Source organism: Zeugodacus cucurbitae, chromosome 5, assembly GCF_028554725.1.
Source record: "Zeugodacus cucurbitae isolate PBARC_wt_2022May chromosome 5, idZeuCucr1.2, whole genome shotgun sequence".
In the NCBI taxonomy this organism is placed as follows: domain Eukaryota; kingdom Metazoa; phylum Arthropoda; class Insecta; order Diptera; family Tephritidae; genus Zeugodacus; species Zeugodacus cucurbitae.
Genome location: NC_071670.1, coordinates 57,489,675 through 57,512,728, shown reverse-complemented (window position 1 = coordinate 57,512,728; position 23,054 = coordinate 57,489,675). Strand labels below are relative to the sequence as shown.

The 23,054-nt window shown below is 31.3% G+C and overlaps 2 protein-coding genes across 2 annotated transcripts in view; one reads left to right on the top strand and one right to left on the bottom strand.

The window, feature by feature from the left end:
* The window catches only part of LOC105209111 (uncharacterized), a 244,326-nt gene that overhangs the window by 94,567 nt on the left and 126,705 nt on the right, over positions 1–23,054 (top strand). The gene's annotated exons all lie outside the window — the stretch shown is intronic.
* LOC114805206 (tigger transposable element-derived protein 6-like) lies at positions 1,011–1,698 on the bottom strand. The gene is made up of 2 exons (XM_029045814.2): positions 1,378–1,698; positions 1,011–1,304 (listed from the first exon to the last, which is right to left on the bottom strand). The coding sequence occupies exons 1-2, from the start codon at positions 1,696–1,698 to the stop codon at positions 1,011–1,013; spliced, it is 615 nt and encodes a 204-aa protein (XP_028901647.2).

Below are 23,054 nucleotides of genomic sequence, written 5' to 3'. Positions count from 1 at the left end.
TCGCAAAAGGAAATACTGCATACTATACCATCAGCGGTTTAGGTTATGTTATTAATAATCTATGTAACATTTATGATGCGGTTTATTTTAGTGGGAATTGTTAGGTAGCAAACCCTTGTTGTGGAAGCCACGAAGTATAAAACAGTATCTAAACATAAGGATGGATATTTCTTTTTATATTTTTGTATTGTCAACTGGTGTTTCGTTTTTGTTTTTCAATAGTCCTTCGTTTATATTCAATTACTTTGTCTTTTGTTTTAATTTTTACACATTTACACTATCCCGTCATTCACACTGCCCTTCGTTCAATACCTAATAGTAAAAGGAAACCCCTGAAACGCCACACTATAATACTATAATATCACCGATGTGGTCAATAGGCGTATACGTTACATAAAAACATTCATAATCGCGAATGAGCTAGTAAAGAAAGAATATAAGCGTAAAAGCGGCATCAATTGTAACCGTGTAATATTCGTGGAACAATAAAACACTTGCGAAATAAATGAAAAACTGGGAAACAATTAAACAATGGATGGGCGAAAAACTTGTGGGTGTGAGCAAGAACATCCGCACAAATTAGGCACAATGGAAGCGATGAAATGTGTTAAATTAAATTAATTGTGCTGAAAGAATAATTGATGTGGTCATTGAATTTCATAGCAAAAGTGTGCGCTCTGTAATAACTTAAATGGGTCTGTGATAAAAATAAAACAAATCGGAATGAAATGAATAAGGCATGACATAAATCAATTGTGAGGGTTCATCGGTAAGTAAAAGTAAATGGAAAATAAATTTGTAAGTTTTAGGCGAAAGAATATAACTACAGCGCACGCTCGATAATCTGACCTAATTAAAACCAAGGCAGTTCACATTATCGAAAGTGTTCACATTATGGAATGCTCCAAAAGAATAGGATAGTACGTATTTATAAATTGGAATTCACATTTTATTCATGTTTTCATTACATATACATTTTTATATAACACATATTATACAAAATCTAGGTTTTATTTGAAAAAATCAGTAATCCTTTTCTGTATCTTATGTGTTTCTAAAGGTTGGAGCACAGCTTTCTCTCTTAGATGTCTTAGTACATTTACATCATTTGGATCGACATTTTCATGACCAGCCCACCTTATCGCCTTGTTGAAAATTTCAACTGCTTCAGTCCGCATAATTTTCTCCTCTACCTCCGATACGCTGCCTTCATCGGAATCGTCGTCTTCTTCATGTTCGTCATTTGCATTATCATCTTCAATATCTTCGTTCCAATCATGAACGCCTGGTAGCGTTAATTCAGCCTGAAATGGTTAATAAGAAAATCATTTTCAATAACCTGCATATCTTTGTGCGATTCTGCGAAAACGAACAAACCTCAGCATTCAAACTGTTAAGGAGATCGACGGTATTGCTCAACAAGGCGCGAATTTCAGCTCCCCATTTTTCTTTTAAAACTGCGAGCGGAACACTATCTTCGGGATCGTCATCATCTGCCGTAAAATTTAAAATATTTTTCCAGCAATTAGCTAATGTTACTTCGCTGACACGACTCCAAGCGGCATCCAAAAGATTTATAGCTCTTCGTAAAGTAATTTTTTTCATCGAATCGAGTAATTTGGAGTTTGTAGCTGCTATTGAGGCTAAAATGCTGTTTCTGTAATGCAACTTTGTGATCTTTATGGCATTTTGATCCATTGGTTGGATGAGGGAGTAACGTTTGGTGGCATAAACATTGCCAAAATTTGTCTATCCTCCGTTGCCAGCTGAGCTTCATTTTTAAATCCTTGAAGCCATCCATCACTAGCGTTGAAGTTAGATTCATTTTCCTTTACTTGTGCATGCAGTACTTTGGCCTTTTCTTTCAACATTAAGGCACTTACTGGCCAGTTTTTATTCCGCATTTTCATAAACCAACAATAAAGAGCTTTCTCCATTTTGGGCAGCTCTGAAGGAAGCAGATTTCTTCTATGTCCATGTCCCGAGTATGTGTTGTTCACGAACTTTAAAATCACTTGTTTTTTTTGCTTTGATTCCACAAATTGTTGATTTAGCAACATTATATTTCTTTGCTAAGAACGTCATAGATGAGTCTCTTTTTAAAGAATCGAGAATATCAGCTTTTTGCTTCAATGTCAAAAACGTGTGTTTTTTAGAATTCATTTTTAACAGAAAATCTAAAACGAAACACTCCACGCGAATACAAAATTGCAACTGAAGTATTCTACGCATTACATGCAATACAAATGAGAGTCTTATTCTACAATTAGGAGATTCTCCAAATTCAGAATTAGCTAAGATCTGTGTAAACTTCATTCAAATACTTTAACGTCTTTTGTTCATATTATAGAGCCTTTTGGGTTTGTTCACATTATAGAGTAGTCAATGCATAAAAAAGTCTGTTCACATTATGGGGTGTTCGAACTATAGAGTGTTCACATTAGGATAATATTTCTGTGCAAAAATTAAAGTAAAGATCGCAATTTATTCACATAACTTGCATAATGAATAAATATCGCTGAATTTTAAGAAAAAATTAATAACTAAATATTAAATTAAACTTGATTTTAATTCGAAATGCGTTGTCCTGTTTACTTTTGTTTATAATTTTCAATGATACCTTTGAAGTTCCCATTCTCAATTGTGTCCAAAAAGTAAACACTTATTTTCAGCACGCGAATGCTTTGACTTATGTCCTTCATTCAGTTTCAATTTTGGAGTTAATGTATTTATGATTTTACGAGTTGTTGTTGAACCGCTCTTAGTTTCAGTTTGATTTTTTACTTTTTCCTCGGTGTAACTTTTCTTACGCTACTTGATTGTGTTCGAAGAACATTTTCTTCTTGTAACCCCTAACAACTGTTTTGAATACCGTTTTTACATAATAAAAGTTACTGCTTTAAATTAATATATAAACTACAATGAATAAAGAATTCTGGATATCCAAAGTAACAAAATAGTAAAAGAAATATATATATATGATTGTAATTGGTGGAAGGAGCCCCTGTTAAGCCATCAATTTATTATGCTTTGAACAATTTAAGTTGTGACAAATAATTTGACGTTGGGTAAACCGTATTTAGATATACATGAGTATGTAGTAAGTATGTACGATAAAGAAAATAGTTTATATTTCTACGAGCAAGTTTTCCCTTCAAGCTATCTGTTAAGTGTGAACAAGCAAAGTATTAAAACGATTTATAATGGAATTTACCACACCCTTTCGACAGCTATTGTGGCGCCACAACAGAAGTAGCAAAGGGTTTATAGTAAACTAAACACAACAAAATAGATGCTTAAGTAAATTTTCAGGGCAAAAGAAAGCATGTTACGATGGGTGTCTCGAATGTATATATGTACAGCAGCACATACATAGAAAGAGAAGAATGCATTGTGCTCCCATTCCTTGAGCATATCAATATATATATAAAGTGATGAAGTTCGCACATGGATGCTAAATATGGTCTATGACTGTGGCTACTTTGTTTGTTGATGATTGTTTTTTGGTATGATGAAGCAAGGTATCTTGTAATATTATCCTGATATCTCAGGCTAACCAGAAATGTGTGATATATGTACGAAAGTGTTACAAAGATTATGGTCAATTTCATATTTATGACATTCATATATGCTACGAATAATGCCAACAAGCAAATTGTGTAAGTATCACTCCCATTCTGGACAGTGTAATATCACTAAGCTCTATTAACATCAAAGTATTCTGGACAGTGTTATAGACATCGCTACTGCGACTTCGTCCATTTAAATTTTAGAGTGTTCAAAACGAAAATGCAAAAAATAACTTTTAATTTTTTCAGTAAAGGATTATAGTATTTGAACAAAAATGCAAAATGCATTTGTCTGGTATGGGAACAAAATACACATTTGGGGGAGCGGAGAAAATAAAGGAACTATCACATTTCAAAAACTGAAAACAGTGATTCATTTGAATTAGTATGGACGCTCATGGTTACTTACATACATGTGAATTCTTTTGTACTACCATACATTAGACTATTGAAACGAATAATAACAAAGAATTCCATTGTAAGTGGTAAAAAATGTGCTTGAAGGGTAGTTGACGACGAACAAATATTACACTGCGGGAGTAAGCGGAATGGTGGACGGGAAGGTATACGAATAAAGGGAGAACTTAGTTATCTTAACAATACCAGTGTGACACCAGTAGACACTTAATGTTAGTAAGTTACTTGATGTTGGAATTAAGTTTAAAATTTCCAAAGGAATGCTTTCGTATAACTAGTGTTGCAGTGGAACTTTTGTATATTCTATCATCGCCATATGTGGACAATTATATATAATAATTTGAAAATTTGCTTTTGTTTTCATGTTAATACAAAAATATGAAACATATGTAGAGTTCACTTTCTACAATTTAATTCATTCGTACATTTAACAATAATATTGAACAATTAATTGACATGAAAAATATAAAAGTAATGAGTTTCACATATATAAGTAGAAAGGTAGGAGACTACCATACACCTGTTCATGGCTGGATTTGTAGCATATGATGCCATTCTTGCTGAACAAAACAGAAAAGATATCATAATTGGAGGAAGAATTAGTAATTTTCAACAAATACATACATATATAAACATATTATTTTCAATCAGCGTTTCATGTGGACAAACTCATACAATTACTTTTCCAAACTTTGCATTAAAAAGTTTACATGAAGGTTTAAAATGACATGTATTTCACTAGAAAAACCACAACAATGTAACAACACGTCTAGAATTCTGCAAAATTTAGTTAATTTAGAGCATTACTAACTAAACTCCAAAAAACACAAAACGCCACATGTGGTAACCATAAGTGTAGAAAGTGGAAGATAGATGATATGAGTAACTTTTGAAAAAGTTTACTTAACATTTATATTTGCAGCCTCGGCGGAGAGTGGCATACATTTTGGTTTTAGAGTGTGAATTTTAGCTTTAGTTCAGCTTAAGTAGTTCTACTTAATCCTTATGAATATATAGTGCCACTTCTGGTTACTCATGTAAATAAAATGTTATAGAAACGAATTTTGTGCGTTTAGTGATTCCTGTCATAACATCATGCTGATTTTAAAATTAAGAATTTAAAATTCTCTGTCAAAAACAAATGCACAGCATGAATATAAGCGATTTGCAATATATCATGAATTTCATGCCCATAAAATGGGATTTAATTTGTTTTGGCCATATAATAACAAAATACAATTTGTTGGTGTAAACTAAATTGAGGCACATTGCTCGTTAAATGGCACAGCGGGATATCGAAATATTGGAAAACAGTAGGACACTGAAAAGGATTCTTCATATTTTTATAGCAGTGAAATTTTGCGTGGGAGTGGGCGTGGATACATATAGACATATAAAAGAAAAGATTTTATCAAAATTAGCAACTTTAAAAATTGGCTAAAAAATTCAATGGAAAATATGGGAATATTTAACATAAATGTGTAATAGAATCATTTGGTAGAATCTGTCGTTAGTCGGTAGTTTTTATGTGAATTTTTTTGGTAAAATGAACAGCATAACTATGAATATGAGAGATATAATATTATCCAAAAGTATTTTAAGTTATTTCTAAATTTTATTTTGGCAATATTCTCATGATATTCTCTCTAATGCTTAAACGACTTTCTCTAGAATTTTCTGAGTTTAGATAGTGAGTTGCATCAGACAAAGTTACGCAGTACAATGATTCCAAGTAAGTAAGTGAGTAAATTGTGCTTATTCCAAGTTGATTCAGCAAACTTTTAATGTGAACTAACAAAGCTTTAAAGGCCACAATATGATTATGATTATGCATTTGTATACAGAAGCACAGACAGGTTCGTATCTATGTATGTATATATAAAGTTATATATACTTATGTAAGTGCAGTACTTTTGCATCATGTGCAGGCCAATTATTTTTGTAACTAAGTAAACTCTAAGGGGAACTGCACCCAACCAAGTACGCTGATAAGCCACACATATACATATACACTCTTGTGTTAGTTATTGTAATCTGCGCTTTTGTCACTATGAACGGGTATTTAGATGCGTACTTATATTGGCAGCGAGTGGAAAATGAGCAGCTAACTCATTACGAACGCATTTTCTCTTTGCCGCGACCTATGTAGTAACGTAGCAAAGTGGTGGTACAAACGAAACTTCAGCAATAAGCATGAGTGAGGATAAGTAGCAAGCAAAGTAGCGCAAGTGCTTAAGCATAGACAAGGGTGTACTTACAGTTGGTACACTGTGTATGTAGGAAAGTTGTGAAACCATAAACACTTAATTTACGTTCATTAAAACTTTGTGAAAGCGCTTACCGAGATAATGTAAATATTTAATTACTATCAATTCAAGCAATTCGTTAAATAACATTAATAGCCCTATCCTGTGCACTTTACAAATTCAACAAATTTCTAATTTGTAAAAAATTGAAATTTATCAAGCATTTGGTATTCTGTGTCTAAAATAAAAAGCTCTTTTCTTTATAAGTTGTTAAGAAGTAAAATGCTCTTGACAAATAAAATATCTCGCTGTGGATGATTGTGAAAGTGAATTTGTTGCAATTGAGATATTTTATGAACATGTGGATGGCTCGCGTTATTGAGCCGTTTTTATAATATATTAAGAAGTTTATTTTTCCGTTTTTTGTATAAAAAAATGAGAATAATGAGGGTAACATTGACGAAATTGTTTTCTATATATTGCATGCGATTACAGTTTAGCAAATTTTTGGCAACAAAGAACAAAGTTTAGATTTCGTAGTCTCCAAGGAACTTTTCTGAAGCTAAACATAACAACCAACTAAATCAAAATTGCATTCCAAACAGTTTTAAATATATTATAAAGGACATTTGTATATGTATTATATTATGAAGTATTCTACGGCTTTGCGGGGGAGCAAGAGGCTATGGAGGATCTGGGATGGAAAAGTGAATATATAGGCTCTGCCATTTGATTATCCATCAACTTTTAATACGCGCGGCACTCCCTCTTTGGTAAGGTATAACCCTGTCATCTATATAGAGTAAATGGAGTTGTGAAACCAAACCAAATACTTTACATCAGGTCTGAAAGGCTTCAGTCGATATCTCAACATAAGAATCGGATTGATAGGCTGATAACTCTTTGGTCAATCATAAACCAAACTTATCAACGAAGCCACACTGAAGAAGGCTCGGTTAAAACAAACACTCATCCAAATAACGGCCTTTTGCATGAAAAATAGTGCCAGCTTCGGAGCATGGAATATTTGCGCACCCTAAGAAAAGTATAGACCAAAAGCAATGGATTTATTGTGAAATTGAAGTTAAATTATTAACTATTTTGAAACAAATATTGAAATGTATTTAAAAACTTACGTTAAAAAATAATTCAAATCAATTTTTCAATTAAATTCGAATATAATTGGACAGAATCAGCTGTTTCTGTTTACATTATTTGTTTCCCACCCGTGTGGGGAAAAGCTATGCATACTGAAGCTTTTCATTTTATCAAAATTATCTCAGAATACCCAAAAAGTTCTTACTTGATAAAAATCTGAAAAAAATTTAAACTTTTTTTGTTATTTTGTCAAATGCACAGAATAGGGCTGTAAATTCACTTTGATCATTTCGAGTAGCCTATGTTGAATAATGGAAATATGAAAATATAATATTCACCGCGACGATTTTGTAAATCCCAGTTTTCTATTAACTGTAAGGATATAACGAAAGAACGCCAAAAGCGATATTAAAAGCCAATTAGTTTTTGGGAACTTTAAAATCAATAGGAAATTTACCAAACACATTTAACATTAAAATTAAATTTGTGTGACGAATGCAAAAAGGATTAAGTGACAGAATATTAAGAAAAAGGCATGAGGAATGCCATGCATTTTGAAAATATAATAGGAGGCACATTTTATTATTTTAACTAACCGAATACAGATATAGCTGAATTTGAAGTTGTGTACCAAAAAGGTGTGTCAGCGAAAAAGAGAATTTGTCGTTACATTAAAAAGAAACTTTATAGCCATCCCACACTAACTCAAGTCATATTACTGCACAAGTAAACCAAAAGTTTATTCAAGAAAAATTAAACTTTCTTCTTCACAAAATTCATATGTTTAATAGCAAAGATACACCTATGGTTATATATATATATATCCGTAGCTAAATATGCATAACATAAGTAATGTTGTACCTTTTCATATTTGAACGGATTCGCCATTAAATTGCTTGTAAAGATCCATATCACCTGGCAGCCACCCAAAATGCTGTCATTTGATGAATTACCAACACGCCTACACATATGAAAGTGCCAGGTGAAGGTCTCGTTAGCTAAATATATTCTGGACTGTATGGCGTATGTGGAAATGTGTTGGAATGAAAGTGAAATGTACAATTCGACGTGGAGCAGTGCGTATGTAGTTGTAATTAATTTATTCACATTTATTTCTACCGAGGTCACCCTACTACTACGACAAAATGCTAAACATCTTTGTGAAATTTATTTTGTTATGAAATATGAAAGTTTCGTGAAGTACATTTTGAAACTTTGTAGTGAGCCTTACAAATGAAATAAATAAACACAAACAATTTTAATTTTGGGCTATCAATTCGATTTACATCAAAAGTATAATACAAAGTAAATTGTCAGCGCACGGCATTACGAATGCCTTCGAATGTCACATAAACTGTACATATAGAACTTGTACACGATGCATTCACGGGAATCACCTCTTCAAACCAACACTGATAATGTTAAGAAATATTACAGCAAAAATGGCACCCCGGTATCGAACAATATTGATGTGTCCCTCTTCCCACTAGTCGGACGTATTCTAACTAAAGGTTAAGTTTATAATTTATATATTTACTAGCTGACCCGGCGAACTTCGCCCCGCCAAATTTTTATTTGAAATAATTAAAACGCTTTTTGAACTCTGTTCAAGGCCATTTATTTGTATGGAATGTTAATATATTCAGGGAATAACGTCTCTGATCAATTTAAATATTTTTTTGCGAATTTCGTTCTTTGTTTTGTTGTGTAGCGTGTAAACAAATAAAGAAGATGGCTCTCCAACACGCTAAATAACAGCTGATTTTTGTTTTGAATTTGCTTTGAATTTTCAGCGACATCTTTCGTAGCGTAGGCAAGTGTCCGTTCGTTTGCACTCAATAACAGCTTATACTTTTCCTTCAGTTCCCATAGGTGCTCCGACTCGCTGGTGATGAAATCTGGGGTTCTTTTGTTGTTTTCATCAATTTTTGATATAATTTTCCTCGCAAATTTATGTATTGTCTGTTATAATTTAAATATTTCAAACATATTTTTATGAATAACATTTGTAAAACATATGTTGCCCATAACGTTGCCATATATCATAATAAAATTTTATAGAAATTAAGCATTGACTGTGAAACGCAAACGACTACTCAGTTTGCAACAATACTTAGCTAAGATTTTATTTAGGCACAACTTAAGTATGGAAGTATGGTGAAACCGGGCATTAGCCATACAAAATTCTATACCTAAATGCAAATAAATGAAATTTTTTTTTTTTTGCATTTAGGAAATACATGCAGAAATCAACTCTGCGATTTCCTAAATTCCTCTGAAATCTCCCAAATTCGAGGAAGATTTACTGGAAAAGAGTGGCAGCATTGCTTATTTGTCTGACCATACATATGTACATAACTTTATTTATTTCACGGATTGTATGTGATTTTTTCTTAAATTTATAATATTGGAAGTCATAGATTCGTATAATTTTACCACAAATAATATAAACTTCAAACAACGCATTTTCATTTAATGTTTTTAGCAAGTGGCAGCTTTTGTTATGACAGCCTAAATCCATGAAAATTTAGAATTTAGTAACATAGCGAACTTAGCGCCACCAACTGGTGGATAGCTCTTTGCTAATAATAAACAAATAATTTGCAATAAATAAATAATGCGACTATAAGGAGAGTTATAAACTATCCTATCTTTCAAGTTGGACCAAACTGCACACAGTGTTAAAAATTTAATTATAATCGGTTCAGTAGTTTAGGAGTCCATCGAAAACAAACAACGTGACACGTGATATTTATATATTAAGATATATTTGTAATCTTTTCAAAAGGAATTTTGATTATTTCGTATTATACTTTACAGTATTTGCAGTAAAGTTCATAATATTTAAGTGCACATAACCATTTAGTATTGTCTACATAATGCAACAAAAAACACGTTCAACTGCAAAAAGCAACAAGTAAGTTGTTGTTGGCATTGTTGCTCTTACATTGGCAGATAAAAATATGTTGAGCGATTCTTACTTGCAGCAAGAAGATTGCATTTTGTCCATATTTACAAACAATGTCGCAGAACTTTATTTAGTTAACAAAAGGATATGATGACATTTTATATAAATAGAATAGTTGAATTTCAGTGAGTTGTGACAATAATTTGTAAGCTCAGTACAATTTGGAAAACAAGCAAAAAAGTTATCGTTCATTAAATTATAAATTCTAAATATATTATGAATTTTAGTTTTATCTCTTATATTGGTCTTCTGACAATATATTTCGCGTTAGTTTTCAATTTCTCAAATGTCTTTAATGATTTTCATTACTCATTGCTACTTGATCGATGGCACCGGTTTGCCTTCCTGTTTTTTCTGAGGCTAACCATCAGATCCATTTATTATTGACTACTTGCACTTATCTCCGATGAACGTTAAAAGCAACTTTCAAAACTCATCACGAGGTTATCTTCCACTACGCTGCAAGGGCTTCGTGATTTAGATGGACGGTTGGTGAAAATGACATGTGACCGAAAAGTGTTCAAGTAATTTTGTCACTGGACGAAAAGTGTTTATGGGCCGAAAGCGGTGTCTAAGTCAATTAAATTTTGGTATTAAGTTAATTTTACTTTCAAAGCAAGTGCGTACCCATTCACAAAATTTAGGACAAAGTATGGGTAAAGTATTTTTGTATGTTTACTAATATAACTAATTAATATTTCATCACAATATATTTGAATAATGTAAGCTCGTTATTACGCATTCAATCAATGTAATGTTTACTAAAGCGTATTTAAAATCTCCTATTGTGTATTCTATCTAATCCTGGCCTAAAGTCATTAATCTATTAAACAAACATGTTGATATTACTTTAGCCGCAAAGCTGTTGTCTGTCTTTGGAAGTCAGAAAATTTATCATTCGTTTAATTAAAAAAAAAATAATTAAGCAAAATCTCCCTAAACTTATTCAAATTAAACAAAAAAGAAAATTAGAAAACCTTTTTTTCGTTTTAAATCCCGCAATAAAACTAACCAACATATTTACAAAGCAATGTGATCACAATGACAACAACGTTGGACCGCAGATATGCAAATAATTTATATTGCATTCACCAATGCGGAATGTGTCGCTAAACGCCACAGCTGTGATATATATGAAAGGGAAAATAATGCGACAAATTTTCGAATTATGCAAATTGACTGTGGTGTCACATGCCACAAGTATTTTAACGCACATATCGTTTATAGATTTACATATAAGCATATAATTTGTACCAAATGGTTTAACTCTTTGCATTAAATAGTTAACATTTCTCACAGCTTATAAAATACAGAATATACGCATTGAAGCATCCTTTCATCAAGATGTGTGGATTATTTGTAGAAAGGCATTGATATGCTCACAGCGTGAGGATTTATTTTCAAGTTTTATCACCCGTTTGCATTGTGAGAAAGAAGAAAATGTATATTTTATATAACTTGCCAACAACTAAAACATTTGGAAATATGACCGAAAAAGCAAATAATAATGGAAATTTTCGAGTAGATAAAGAAAAAAAGGATGGAAAAATAATTCGCTAATAATAAGAATATGTGGTAATGATAATTTTAAATGCCACATAATTTTTACTGTTTAATAAGAACTCCCGAAAATATTCTTGACATCGATAAATCCAAAAATATATTTTATTTGCTTATTGCAAAATGAAAGTTACGTATACGCCCCAGTGACTATGTGACGTCCAATATATTATGTGAATTTTTTTTAAATGTCATGAAGTAAAAAAAGGGTTTCATTTTGAGTTTCTTCAAAAATATCAGCAATATATGTTAATCAGCTTCTCTGTTAAGTAGCTGTACATATAAATGTGCTTTTCAATCACATTCTTGCACATTCTCATTTAATTATTTATGTAGATAGGTGTTGCTACTCTACCTCTAACAAATATTTCATGTAACTCGTTAACTAAGAATAATTAGCAGCTACTTCCTTTCAACTGCTGCGAGGTTCCTTCATTATATATGTATCATTAAATTTAACTTTAATATAATATGTACTTAGTGATGGAAAATTTATTGCACCAAGTTGAAAGTTACAACAGCAGTTGATGAAGCATTAAGTTGAATGAGTGTTTAATTGCAAATTGAAAATAATTTTGAACTCTAACGTTAAATTAATGTGGCTTGGTAATTAGTTGGTATCATTTTAATTTTCCATACACTTTGATTCAATTCCAGAACGTTAGTATGATACAAATACAATACGTTTTTAGATGTTCAAACAGCAGTGAAGAGTCACACTATAGTAGACTAGGATTATGTTTGATGAAGAGATCAGCTTTCGGAATGCTCGTCTGTTGCTGACTTATCTGCATATTTGTCGATTTAATATTTTATTTATTAAATTGGAAATCAAGAGGCTAGACAATTCTTATATTTTCCATGGAAAAGTAAGTCTAAGTATTTCTATATAGTGATACAGATGTGAAAAATACCATTGCTTGTCGAGAAACTCTTTTGTTCTCATTACCACACATTTATTTAATTGGCTAACAATCAATATTTATACACAGTCAAGTTGTTTACGTGATTACTTCAAACCCAAAAATCGCCACAATGTATTGGACGTGATATCTTGAGCAATAACATACATATTTAAACAATAAGTAACTCACCCTAACCACGAGCACTTCACACCTCTCTTCTACCGACTTTTGGATTATTTATTCAGGTTACGTAAATAGTAGAAATGTGTACACACATCGAGTAAGACTTTACTAAGTGAGTAAACATGAACTCTTAAACCTAAAATCACATGTTGCGTATACGCACTGCAGGACGAAATATACAAACCTGTACGAATATAATTAAATTTACTGTATCAAGAGTCATATAGTAGACTAATATGGACTATGTTTGATTAAGAGACAAGCCTTCGAAATGTCTTAGAAGCATATTTGTCGATTTAATATTTTATTTCTTAAAATGCAAATCAAATGGCCAGACGATTCTTCTATTTTCTCTTCAGAATGAGAGCTCTGTCACAGGGAAAATTAAGTCCAAATATTTCTATCCTGTGATACAGATGTGTAAATACCATTGCGTGCAGTCAAAGCTTATTTTTCTTATTATCACAGATGCATTTATTTGGCTAACAATCAATATTTACACCAGCCAAGTTGTTTGTTTGCACGCAGTGCAGTTATTTGGTCTAAAGAACGTGACTACTTCTAACCCAAAAATCGCCACAATGTATTGGACGTGATATCTTGAGCAAAAACTCCCAATGTTAAACAATAAGTAACACACACTAACCACGAACACTTCACATCTCACTTCTACCGACTTTTCGATTATTTATTCAGGCTATGTAAATTGTAGAAATTTGAACACATCTCTATTTTTAATGTATGATCAAGTAGGAACTCCTAGTTGCGATTAAATTCCCTTCTAATTTAGTTCATACTGAGATACTTAATAATGCGTATACGCCCTGTAGAACTTAATTTAAAAGAGATTTCGTACTAGTAGAAGATATTAGATTTCCTTAAAAATAGGATGATAAATAAATTTTATTATACACTTTAATTGGCTATAATATTTTATGAAGACTTTCCTTGTAAGTACATAATATTCTTTAGTTATTATCGCTTATGTATGTATGTGTAACGTAAATAGAACCTTAATATTGCTATTTCGTTAAATTGAGTTTGAAAAGCCTCTAAGCAACACTTAATTAAGTTTGTATGTTCATAAATGTACAACAACGAGAGAAATTAATTATTTGGAATTCAGGTAGACGACCATTTGAGGAAGTCAGCGATTGAAGTATCCTCGTAACATCGCTATAGTAGTTTTGAATTACAAATTGGATATTACAAAAATAGTGAAACTCTTTGCAGACCGCCTCCCCCATAATTAAAGTTGCATCTATCACTTTAGTTACCGTTGTTGGTTTCAGATATTTAATGCGAATTTTATGACATATTTGTGCCCTTCTTTATAGTAATTTCCAGTTCCTAAATGCTGTCATTCCATGCGCTTCATAAAACAATGCTAGAACTAATTACCTGCTCAGTTTATATAATTTGCTTCTATGCTAAGGTGTTACGAGCAACTTGTTCATAACTCAGCTACAGCTTTTTGACTGCGATTGACCGTAATAATAGCTCATTCAATTATTATTTCAGTGTTTTTTGTCAAGCACTTGTCACAGTGATGGATTGGTTGAGACGAACAGAATTTATCTTCTATTCTATTCCATTATATTTCATTTGCCATATAATTGATTTTGATCCATGAATTATTTTTAATTTCTTTATTGAAAGCTATTTATATAACACTTACCTCCAACTGATCATACTATTAGGCCAACTGAATTAATTAATATAATATTACGTATATGTATATGTATATAGAGGATTAATTGGGGAAACGTGAAGAAGCCAGCAGTTAGACTGTAAAGTATCTATCCATATAATAAAGCATTCAAACTTACTCGTACGGCTGCAACAGCGAATCTGGTAACCATACTACTTCAATGTTTGTTGTTAGGTGGAGGCGCATGTGTTCCCGCAGACACTTGCCAATCTAAAGTGAGATTGTAATACCATTTTAATTGGAAAGCATTAACGGCACAGAAGTTTGAAATGCGATTCAAAGGAAACTTTTTGTTGGTACCCAGCTGGTGTGTTCTTGTACATACATATGTATGATAAATGCAAGAAACCAGAAACTTTTCCACGAGCATGTGAAAATTTTTGCATACATTTTAGTTACGCGAAATCAAGTGTAAGTTAAGTTTCCGTATTTTTTCATTAACAGTTTTGCACAAATCTGAGTATACTATTTGAGTGACAAATGCTTACAAAATATATTTTACCTCAACCAAAATGAGGGCTTAATCCGTCCTGTTATTTTCTTCTCTTATCCATTTCATTCCTTCGCAGAATCACTGACTATTTAGTCAACACTTAATTCTGCTCCCTTTTGAAGTCTTTTCCTTTTCATTTACGATTATGCAAATACTCTTAATTTATTTTATTTAGATTCCACTCAACCGCAGTGTTGAATTACTACTCTACATAGATGCAATTGTGGGATTCATTAAACTAGTGCAATTTAGTGGCATTTAAGAGCTTCTCAGAATGGAATAAGTATGAATTCATATAATTATACTTCAGAAACTTAAGACGAGTGAAAGCACAAGAAATTACTTTTTTAAACTAAATATAATTCTACAAATTTTCTAAGATTGGAAAAATAAAAACACTATAATTTTGTTTTAATATATCTAGTTAATTCTGTGTATCCGCCTTATTTTATACATATTTTAACAACTTGTCTATTTTTCTAGAATTTTAGTATAAACAGTATATGAATGTAAATATTCATGCCATTCCAGTACATAGCTTCTGAGACTGCATAAGGAGTAGTCTTAAGAGCGAGTGAATTACAACTACCTGAGTTTAAAGTGCAAGAACAGATGTTAAACTATTAAAGAACGTGTAGAGCTGAGCAACACCATTTCCTCGGTTATGCGCTTGAATACTAAAGTTGCAAAGAGTATTCACTTGATGCAAAAAGGAAGTAGAAGAAACTCCTGTGGCTTGCTACCAAGTTGTTGCGCTGTTGATAAAAAAATACAATAACAATGGGCACTTGAAGCCAATAAAGACTACAATAAACCACAGATTAAAAGCAACTGAACGAACTTTCAACACTATTTAATGCACTTCGGAGGCCTCTTCGTGCGAGCAGTAAAAGAAATCAGGCTTTTAAACAGGTTTAATATTATATAAGTGTAAATAGATTAAACAGTGAAAATATTCTTAAATTTAATAAAACAGCAAGATTTTCAACAGATGTTAATTTATTTGAGAATAAAATAAATATTTTCTAGAGTAGTATACAGCAGCCAACTTTTGACTTGTTTGGATTCCTCTTAAAAATTGATATGATTATGCGCGTAGTACTTGAAATGTTGTCTTCCTAACTTGCTATAACTATTCAATTTTGATTTGGTCTGCCTTTGGCTCATATTTATTTAGTCGAACAGGAATCCCCTGTACTTTTGCTTCCCAAGAAAACATCGAAAACTTTTGCGTACGTGCTGGAAAGTTATTTGGCGAAAATCTGTGAAAATTGCCTAATCATAGAAAACAATAACAACCCAATCAATCAGACCAAACAACAGTTGATGAAATAAAACAATAAATTATACACGCTGACCGCGGCTTATTAATAAAATAAATGAGTTCAATTAATCGAAAAGTAATCGCTCATATCTAAAAAAAAAACAAACAAGCTGTCAAGTTGAGCTGACTAAGAACTTTTCTACATAAAGAAACCGAAAGGGATTCTCGTTAGTCATGCCATGTATTGATATGGCATAGAATTAGAAAATCATTGGTAAATAGTGGTAATGTTCATTCGGTTCTGCAAAGCTGCATTCCCTCTTTTTTCAATAACGGCGTTATTTCAGTTAAATTTTATAAGATATGATTTTGTATTCTGATATACTCAATTAGTGTTAAGTGGCTTTCCACTGCAACAATAAAGGCCAAATAGATGGACCACTCTATTATATCTTTCAAAATCGGTCATGATAAAGTTTAAAATTCATAATAATACCAAGCAAAATGTAAATGTTAAATATAAATATACATTCTAGACAAAATAGACAACAGGTTAATAACATTTGCATATTTTCTGATGAAAAGAATCAGTTAAATCTAAAATGGAGGTAGTAGAAGTCAATCAATATGCAAAAATAATCTAGAAGTTTGTCTAGCCAACTGCATGAGTTTCATTCAAGTTATTACTCAAGAGATTTATTGTTTTCACCTTGAGAGATTTGGACAACAGACTGGTTTATTTAATGGGTAATTTATTATTTTGGTCCCACTTGGCAAAAATTTATTCAATATAAATTGAGTTTAAGAAATTAACATAACGGTAAAATAATGATATTTGAGTATTATAATACATTTCTTATTTGCATAAGCACAAACGTATTGCAGTGATTCTTTAGTGCAGTAGTCGCAAAAAGAAAACGAACAAAAATTTAATAACGAGATATATTTCAGATGGATTTGAACACTCCACTTATAGAAGTTATTCCATAATGAACGATTTACAAAGCTTTAAAGATAAGTCAAATTCAGCGTCTTATTGACAACATTTCTGTCTCTATTTTTAAAGGAATACTTGAAGAGTAGGCTATTCATTTATGTGTTTAAATGTAGGTAATTATTCAATTCACTTTTGCTTCCTTGCAACCTAGCTCTTACTAAGACAAATGCTTTGCTACTAATTATGGCTAATTAAGAACTTGGAGGCAAGTAAATTTAATGAAAGGGAGGAACGTAAATGAAAAAAATGAATACAAAAAACTGTAAAATGGTGTTTATCTGAGAAAAGTCAAAAATTCATACGACGGTAACTAATATGAAACAAGTTCAACAGAATTATATATGTATTCAAGAAAACAATAAAATACATAAAAGTCTGCTAATGTATTTAATAAGACTTAACAATTCTGCTGATTACTTTTCGAGATATGTTTTCTTTTATTTTATTTAAATATTCAACTATTTTAATGGATTTTAATCAAGGTCAATTTTATAGTTTTTGCTATCATATCGAATAGGAAAATATTAAATACTTTTAGAAATTGAAATACCCGTGTCTAAAAATTTTATCTAGTTTCCTTATATTTTTAATTTTTTATTTTTTTACTTTCCTCCCTCAGTTTTTATACTAGCCACCCATGGGTATAAGAGTTAATGTCTTGAAATATAAACCATTTTCTCTTTAACATATTTTTTCTATTCCTTTATTTTTTTATGCCCCTGTGGATATTTTGTTGAAGCATGAGAATGCGAAGAATGTCCAACGTTATTTGCTTTGAGCAACAGAAAGTGGTGAAGAGTTTAATTTGACATGAAATGTAGCACAGGAACTTTGAGCAGAAGTCATTTATGTCCACCACATTATTCAACTGGGAGCATGCACTTAAATAAATGGAAGCAACGAGTGGCTGAATAACGCTGGACTTGGCGATAGCACGAACTGTTGTATCAGTATATTAAATGGAAAGTAAACATCTGCACATATATAGATGTCAAGTATAAAAGCATTGCAACTGCAGACTGAACTAACGTTAAACAAACAGACAATGACATCGTGCAACAAGGCCACCAACTTTGTTGACAGTTATAATTTATGTAGTTGTAGACAGAAACGCTTTTCTATTCATTCAAAGTCAGTTTATTGTTTTGTATGTGGCTGAAACTTTTAACGATAGATTAGTTAATGCAATTGACGGTCAAGACAAACCTTCAAACTCCAAAATCATGCCACTTTACGAGCCGTACCATAAAAATGGCCTGTTAAAACATTCCTCGTGGGTCAGGCAAAAAGAAATGCAATTTCTAATTTTTATTTATTTCACAATCACTTCGGTCATCGTTGCTTATATAATTATGCTACTAAGTGCACTGTTAGCTTTTGTCAACGTCGCAGCACTAACACAATGCCAAAGCAAATCGCTGTTAGTTTTTCCACTGATGACACTTTCTTTGTTTTATGAAAGGCTGGTTTCGTATTTTGCTTCGGTTACGTATACGCAGTGTCACAACTGTTCCTATGTAATGTATTGTGGATCATGGCCTTCATGATATTTCACGTCATAAAGTTGACAAAGTGTTAATTTTGTGTTCATTTCAGCGAAAAATCGGCAACCATTGCCAGCATATAATTATATAAAAATCCTACATGATGTAAATTAAGAAAAATTTAACTAGAGTATATTAAAATTGAAATAAAATGAGAAATATTCTAAAATTTAGCTTAGTAATACCACTTTGGGAAATTTTGAAATGTAATCCAAAAATAATATTGTACTGAAATTCATCCATCAACTCGGAACACTTGTTCACCCACTCCTATTTCCACACTTTTTGTTCCTTGCTGAGCCCACTTATGTATATATTTATACCAGCAATAAGCAATGGGGCCACAAATATGTTGATAAAAAATAAGAGCCTAAGCAAACAAACTTTAGAAGAGAGTATGTGACAAATTAAAAGTGTATGGCAATTCAAAATGGGTTTTTAATTAAAATTGGTTAAAGTAATTGGCAAGTAAGAACATTAAGTGCACGAGTACCAACGCACAGGCATTTTGTGGACAACTTTGTTATAAAATATTTGAATGGGATATCCTATAATCGTTTAGACATAAAATAAATTGCAGAAAATAAACATAAGCCACTACAATAGTATCATCTTCCATTAATCAGCTCTTTTCAAAGCATTCACTTCGTCATGTTTTGCACATATTTGCTTTCAATATTAAGTGACAGAACATAAATTACATAGTTTACAGTTCTAAATGGCACATTAAACAATAATGAAAAAATATTGTTTATTTAGGATTGCAAACCTTAATAAGGATAAACGACACTATTTACTTAGTTCTTAACTTTCTGCAAATTCGAAAAAAAATGGAATTAAAAAAATACCATTTATACATTATTCAGCAAAGTATAACAGAAATAAGGGGCTACTATAATGAAATGTCCAACTAATGAAGGACCACCCTGTAGAATGTGCTTGTATAAAAGGGTGTAATCTGAAGAAATTTACTGTCAGCTGATTGTATTGTATTGTATGTATGTATACGCAAAACCTATTCGCAATAGTTATGAAACTTTCGTTTCATTCATGAAAATTGAGAAAATGTTGTGGCTGGGGAATTGCGCATGCGCTCGTCAGAATGTCAGTGGATACATATGAATCCATATTACTCACAGATGCCATGTACATGTTTTTTGAAACTTAACAACCAACAAGTGGTTATTGCACATCACGATTTGTAGTTTGTATTCGATGTTGCCAGCAACATGTTTCTAAACAATGTAGATTTATTTATATAGTGTACTAACAAGAATAAAAATGTAATTTTTGAAAAATCCTGGTTTGATAAACAAGGAAAGAATAATTTGGTAAAATTATTCATGGTTTCTGCCAACAATAATACTTCCTTCAATTATGTTTGGATGTTTTCAAGAAAATAAAAATTATGTATATAGTAAAGTAATATAAAACCTTTTGATAAGTATGATATTTATCCAAAATATTCAAAAAAAATTAAGTCACCTCCGATTAGCTAATAAATTTTATAAAACATTTTGAACGAAAGATTTAACAGGCACAGAGGTGTAGTCTATAAATGACAGGAAATCCACTTATCGTTACTACACTCAAATTTTATTATTTTTTCCCCATTTTTTGTAGACCAAATTATCTCAGCGCGAAAATATATAAACACAACCCAAATGAGAAGAAAATAAAGTTCACTCACCGTTCTCTATGTACTATCAACTTTGAGTATGTTCTCTTTCACTCCTTGCACTCTCTTTAGCGTAGACTTACTCAGCACATTTATCACTCACGGGCGCTTCTGTCCTACAGGACATGTGGCAATCATGTGCGTCCCAAATGGACTCTTTAGCATTCGCAGTCTTTAGCTTAACTGTTTTATGCTGTATTTTTTAGTTTCTTTTCGTTTGTCTCGCTGAGCGGATGTGCAAGGACTAGTTAACGGTAAATTAAAAATCCGATGAGTAACTGCTGTTCACAGCAAAAAAAAACACTTTGCGGATTTCCGACACTTTGTGGCGCGCGCGTTATTTGGTGATGTGAAAGTGAAATATTTAAGGATCTGTAAATGAAATGGAAACATTTTGATTAGATTGTGAAAAATAAAGAAAGGTGAATTAAAAATAAATTAAGTAAATAAGTTAAAAAATACTAAAAAGATATGAATTGTGAAAAAATCAAATCAACAAAAATCTAAACGTGTCACCCAGTTAAACCATTTTCAAAAACTTAATATTTGAGACCTGCTTTAAATATTTTTGCAGCTGTGAAGACTTTACAATTTTAGGTAATTTTTTTATCAAAATCTTATAACGAATTACATTTGAATTCAGTATCAAAATATTCAAAGTGATTTGGAATTTCTAAGTGTAAAAATAATAAACTCTGCCAAATTTGAGAAAATCAGTCCAATCAGTTTTTAAAAAGTATGTTTTACCAATTATTTTAAAAAATTGAAAACAAAATTATTTATGAAAAAATATTTTTTATGAAAATCTTAAACTTTTGAAAGAAAAAAAAGAAACTGTCGAGAATTTTCTGTTGATCTTTATTTGGCGCTACACATCCTTCCCGATTTATGGTTTCCTTGTGTAATCAATTCTAACCAAGTTTGCGGCAGTGCTGCAAAACTTTTTCTTCAGAGATTTGCGAAACTTTGTACAACCCTCCTTGTGCAGTGTGCATAAATGTACGTTTGATAGCTGTTTAGCAATGATGTTTGAATAGCTGAGGGGGCAAATAAACAAAAAAAAACAAAGATTGTGGAAACAAAAAGATTTAGATTAATTTTTGCATGAGTACCAATGTATTCAGAGTTTAGAATATTGGCAAAAAAATGAGAACTAACCAAAAAAATCTGCAGAATATATTGTTATTTATACAAAGGGTAATACTGCAATGACAGCAATAATAATATAATTTTTTTATGCTGGATTTAAAGTAAAGTAGTTGTGCTAAGTAAAATGTCATTAAGAAAATAAATAAAGGATCGAATAAAAACAGTATTTATATTAAATGTCTACAATTAAGTCAGTATGGATTGGAAAAACTGAAACTAAAGTGTATTTAAGTTTTAGAAAGTATTAATACAAAATGTAGCTTGCACGATACTAATTGTCATTCATGGGATATGTGCCAAAATTTATATAACAAGCTACCCTATCACTTAAGTGAGTTTTTCTTTGTTCTACAAAAAATATTCAGGAAAGTAATTACTTAACCAAGCATAAGGACCAGTTTGTATGCTTTTACAGATACAAGTAAATTAAAGCTTTCAATATATCCAAGCACAAATTTAAATCATTCCGCTTTAAAAAAAAATAAACAATTGAATTAAATTACTTGGCTCAATGGCTCTTAAGACACTTTTCAACTACTCATGAAATGCTTAAGTCGTTATCTTGAAGTGAAGTGATTAAGTGAGTAAAGAAACTACTATAATGAGGAGGCCGAAAAATCAAATAAAGGATTTAAAATTATTTTAAAATAATTAAAAGTCAAAATGACCTCGAATATAGTCTGAATTAAAAATGTGCTCTTTTATTTATGGTTATTGTTTAAAATTTTTGGTCTATTGCTTGAAAATTATACTATTTGAGTTAATTGTTGACATTTAATTTGTGTTTTATGAGCACTCTATCATTTTTCGTGAGAGTAAAAGCCAAAAAACTAACTACTAACTAAAAATAATAATAGTGAGAGTAAAAACTATATGTGTATGAAGAACACAAAAATAGAAAGTAACTTGGAGTGTACTTTAAATTAATATGCATGCGGAGAGCACTAGCTGGCGACTATGCATATGCAAATTAATACTAATGAATTTAATTGCATTTGTGCCACACAAGGACCTTTTTTACAAATATACAGTGGGACATAGAAAAACAAAGTGAGAAACGCAAAAAGAATATACTAATGATGTAATGCAAAGCATCTAGCGAATTGAAATAGTATCTATGTATATAACAAAGTAATTTAAACCAAGTTGTAAAATAACGCAAGTTTTATATGTTGCGAAGAAAAATTATTCCTTTAACAATTTTATACAGTTAAACACATTTATATTGGACAGTTTTCTCAGAAAATTTTTTTTTGGTTTTGAAAAGCGTTT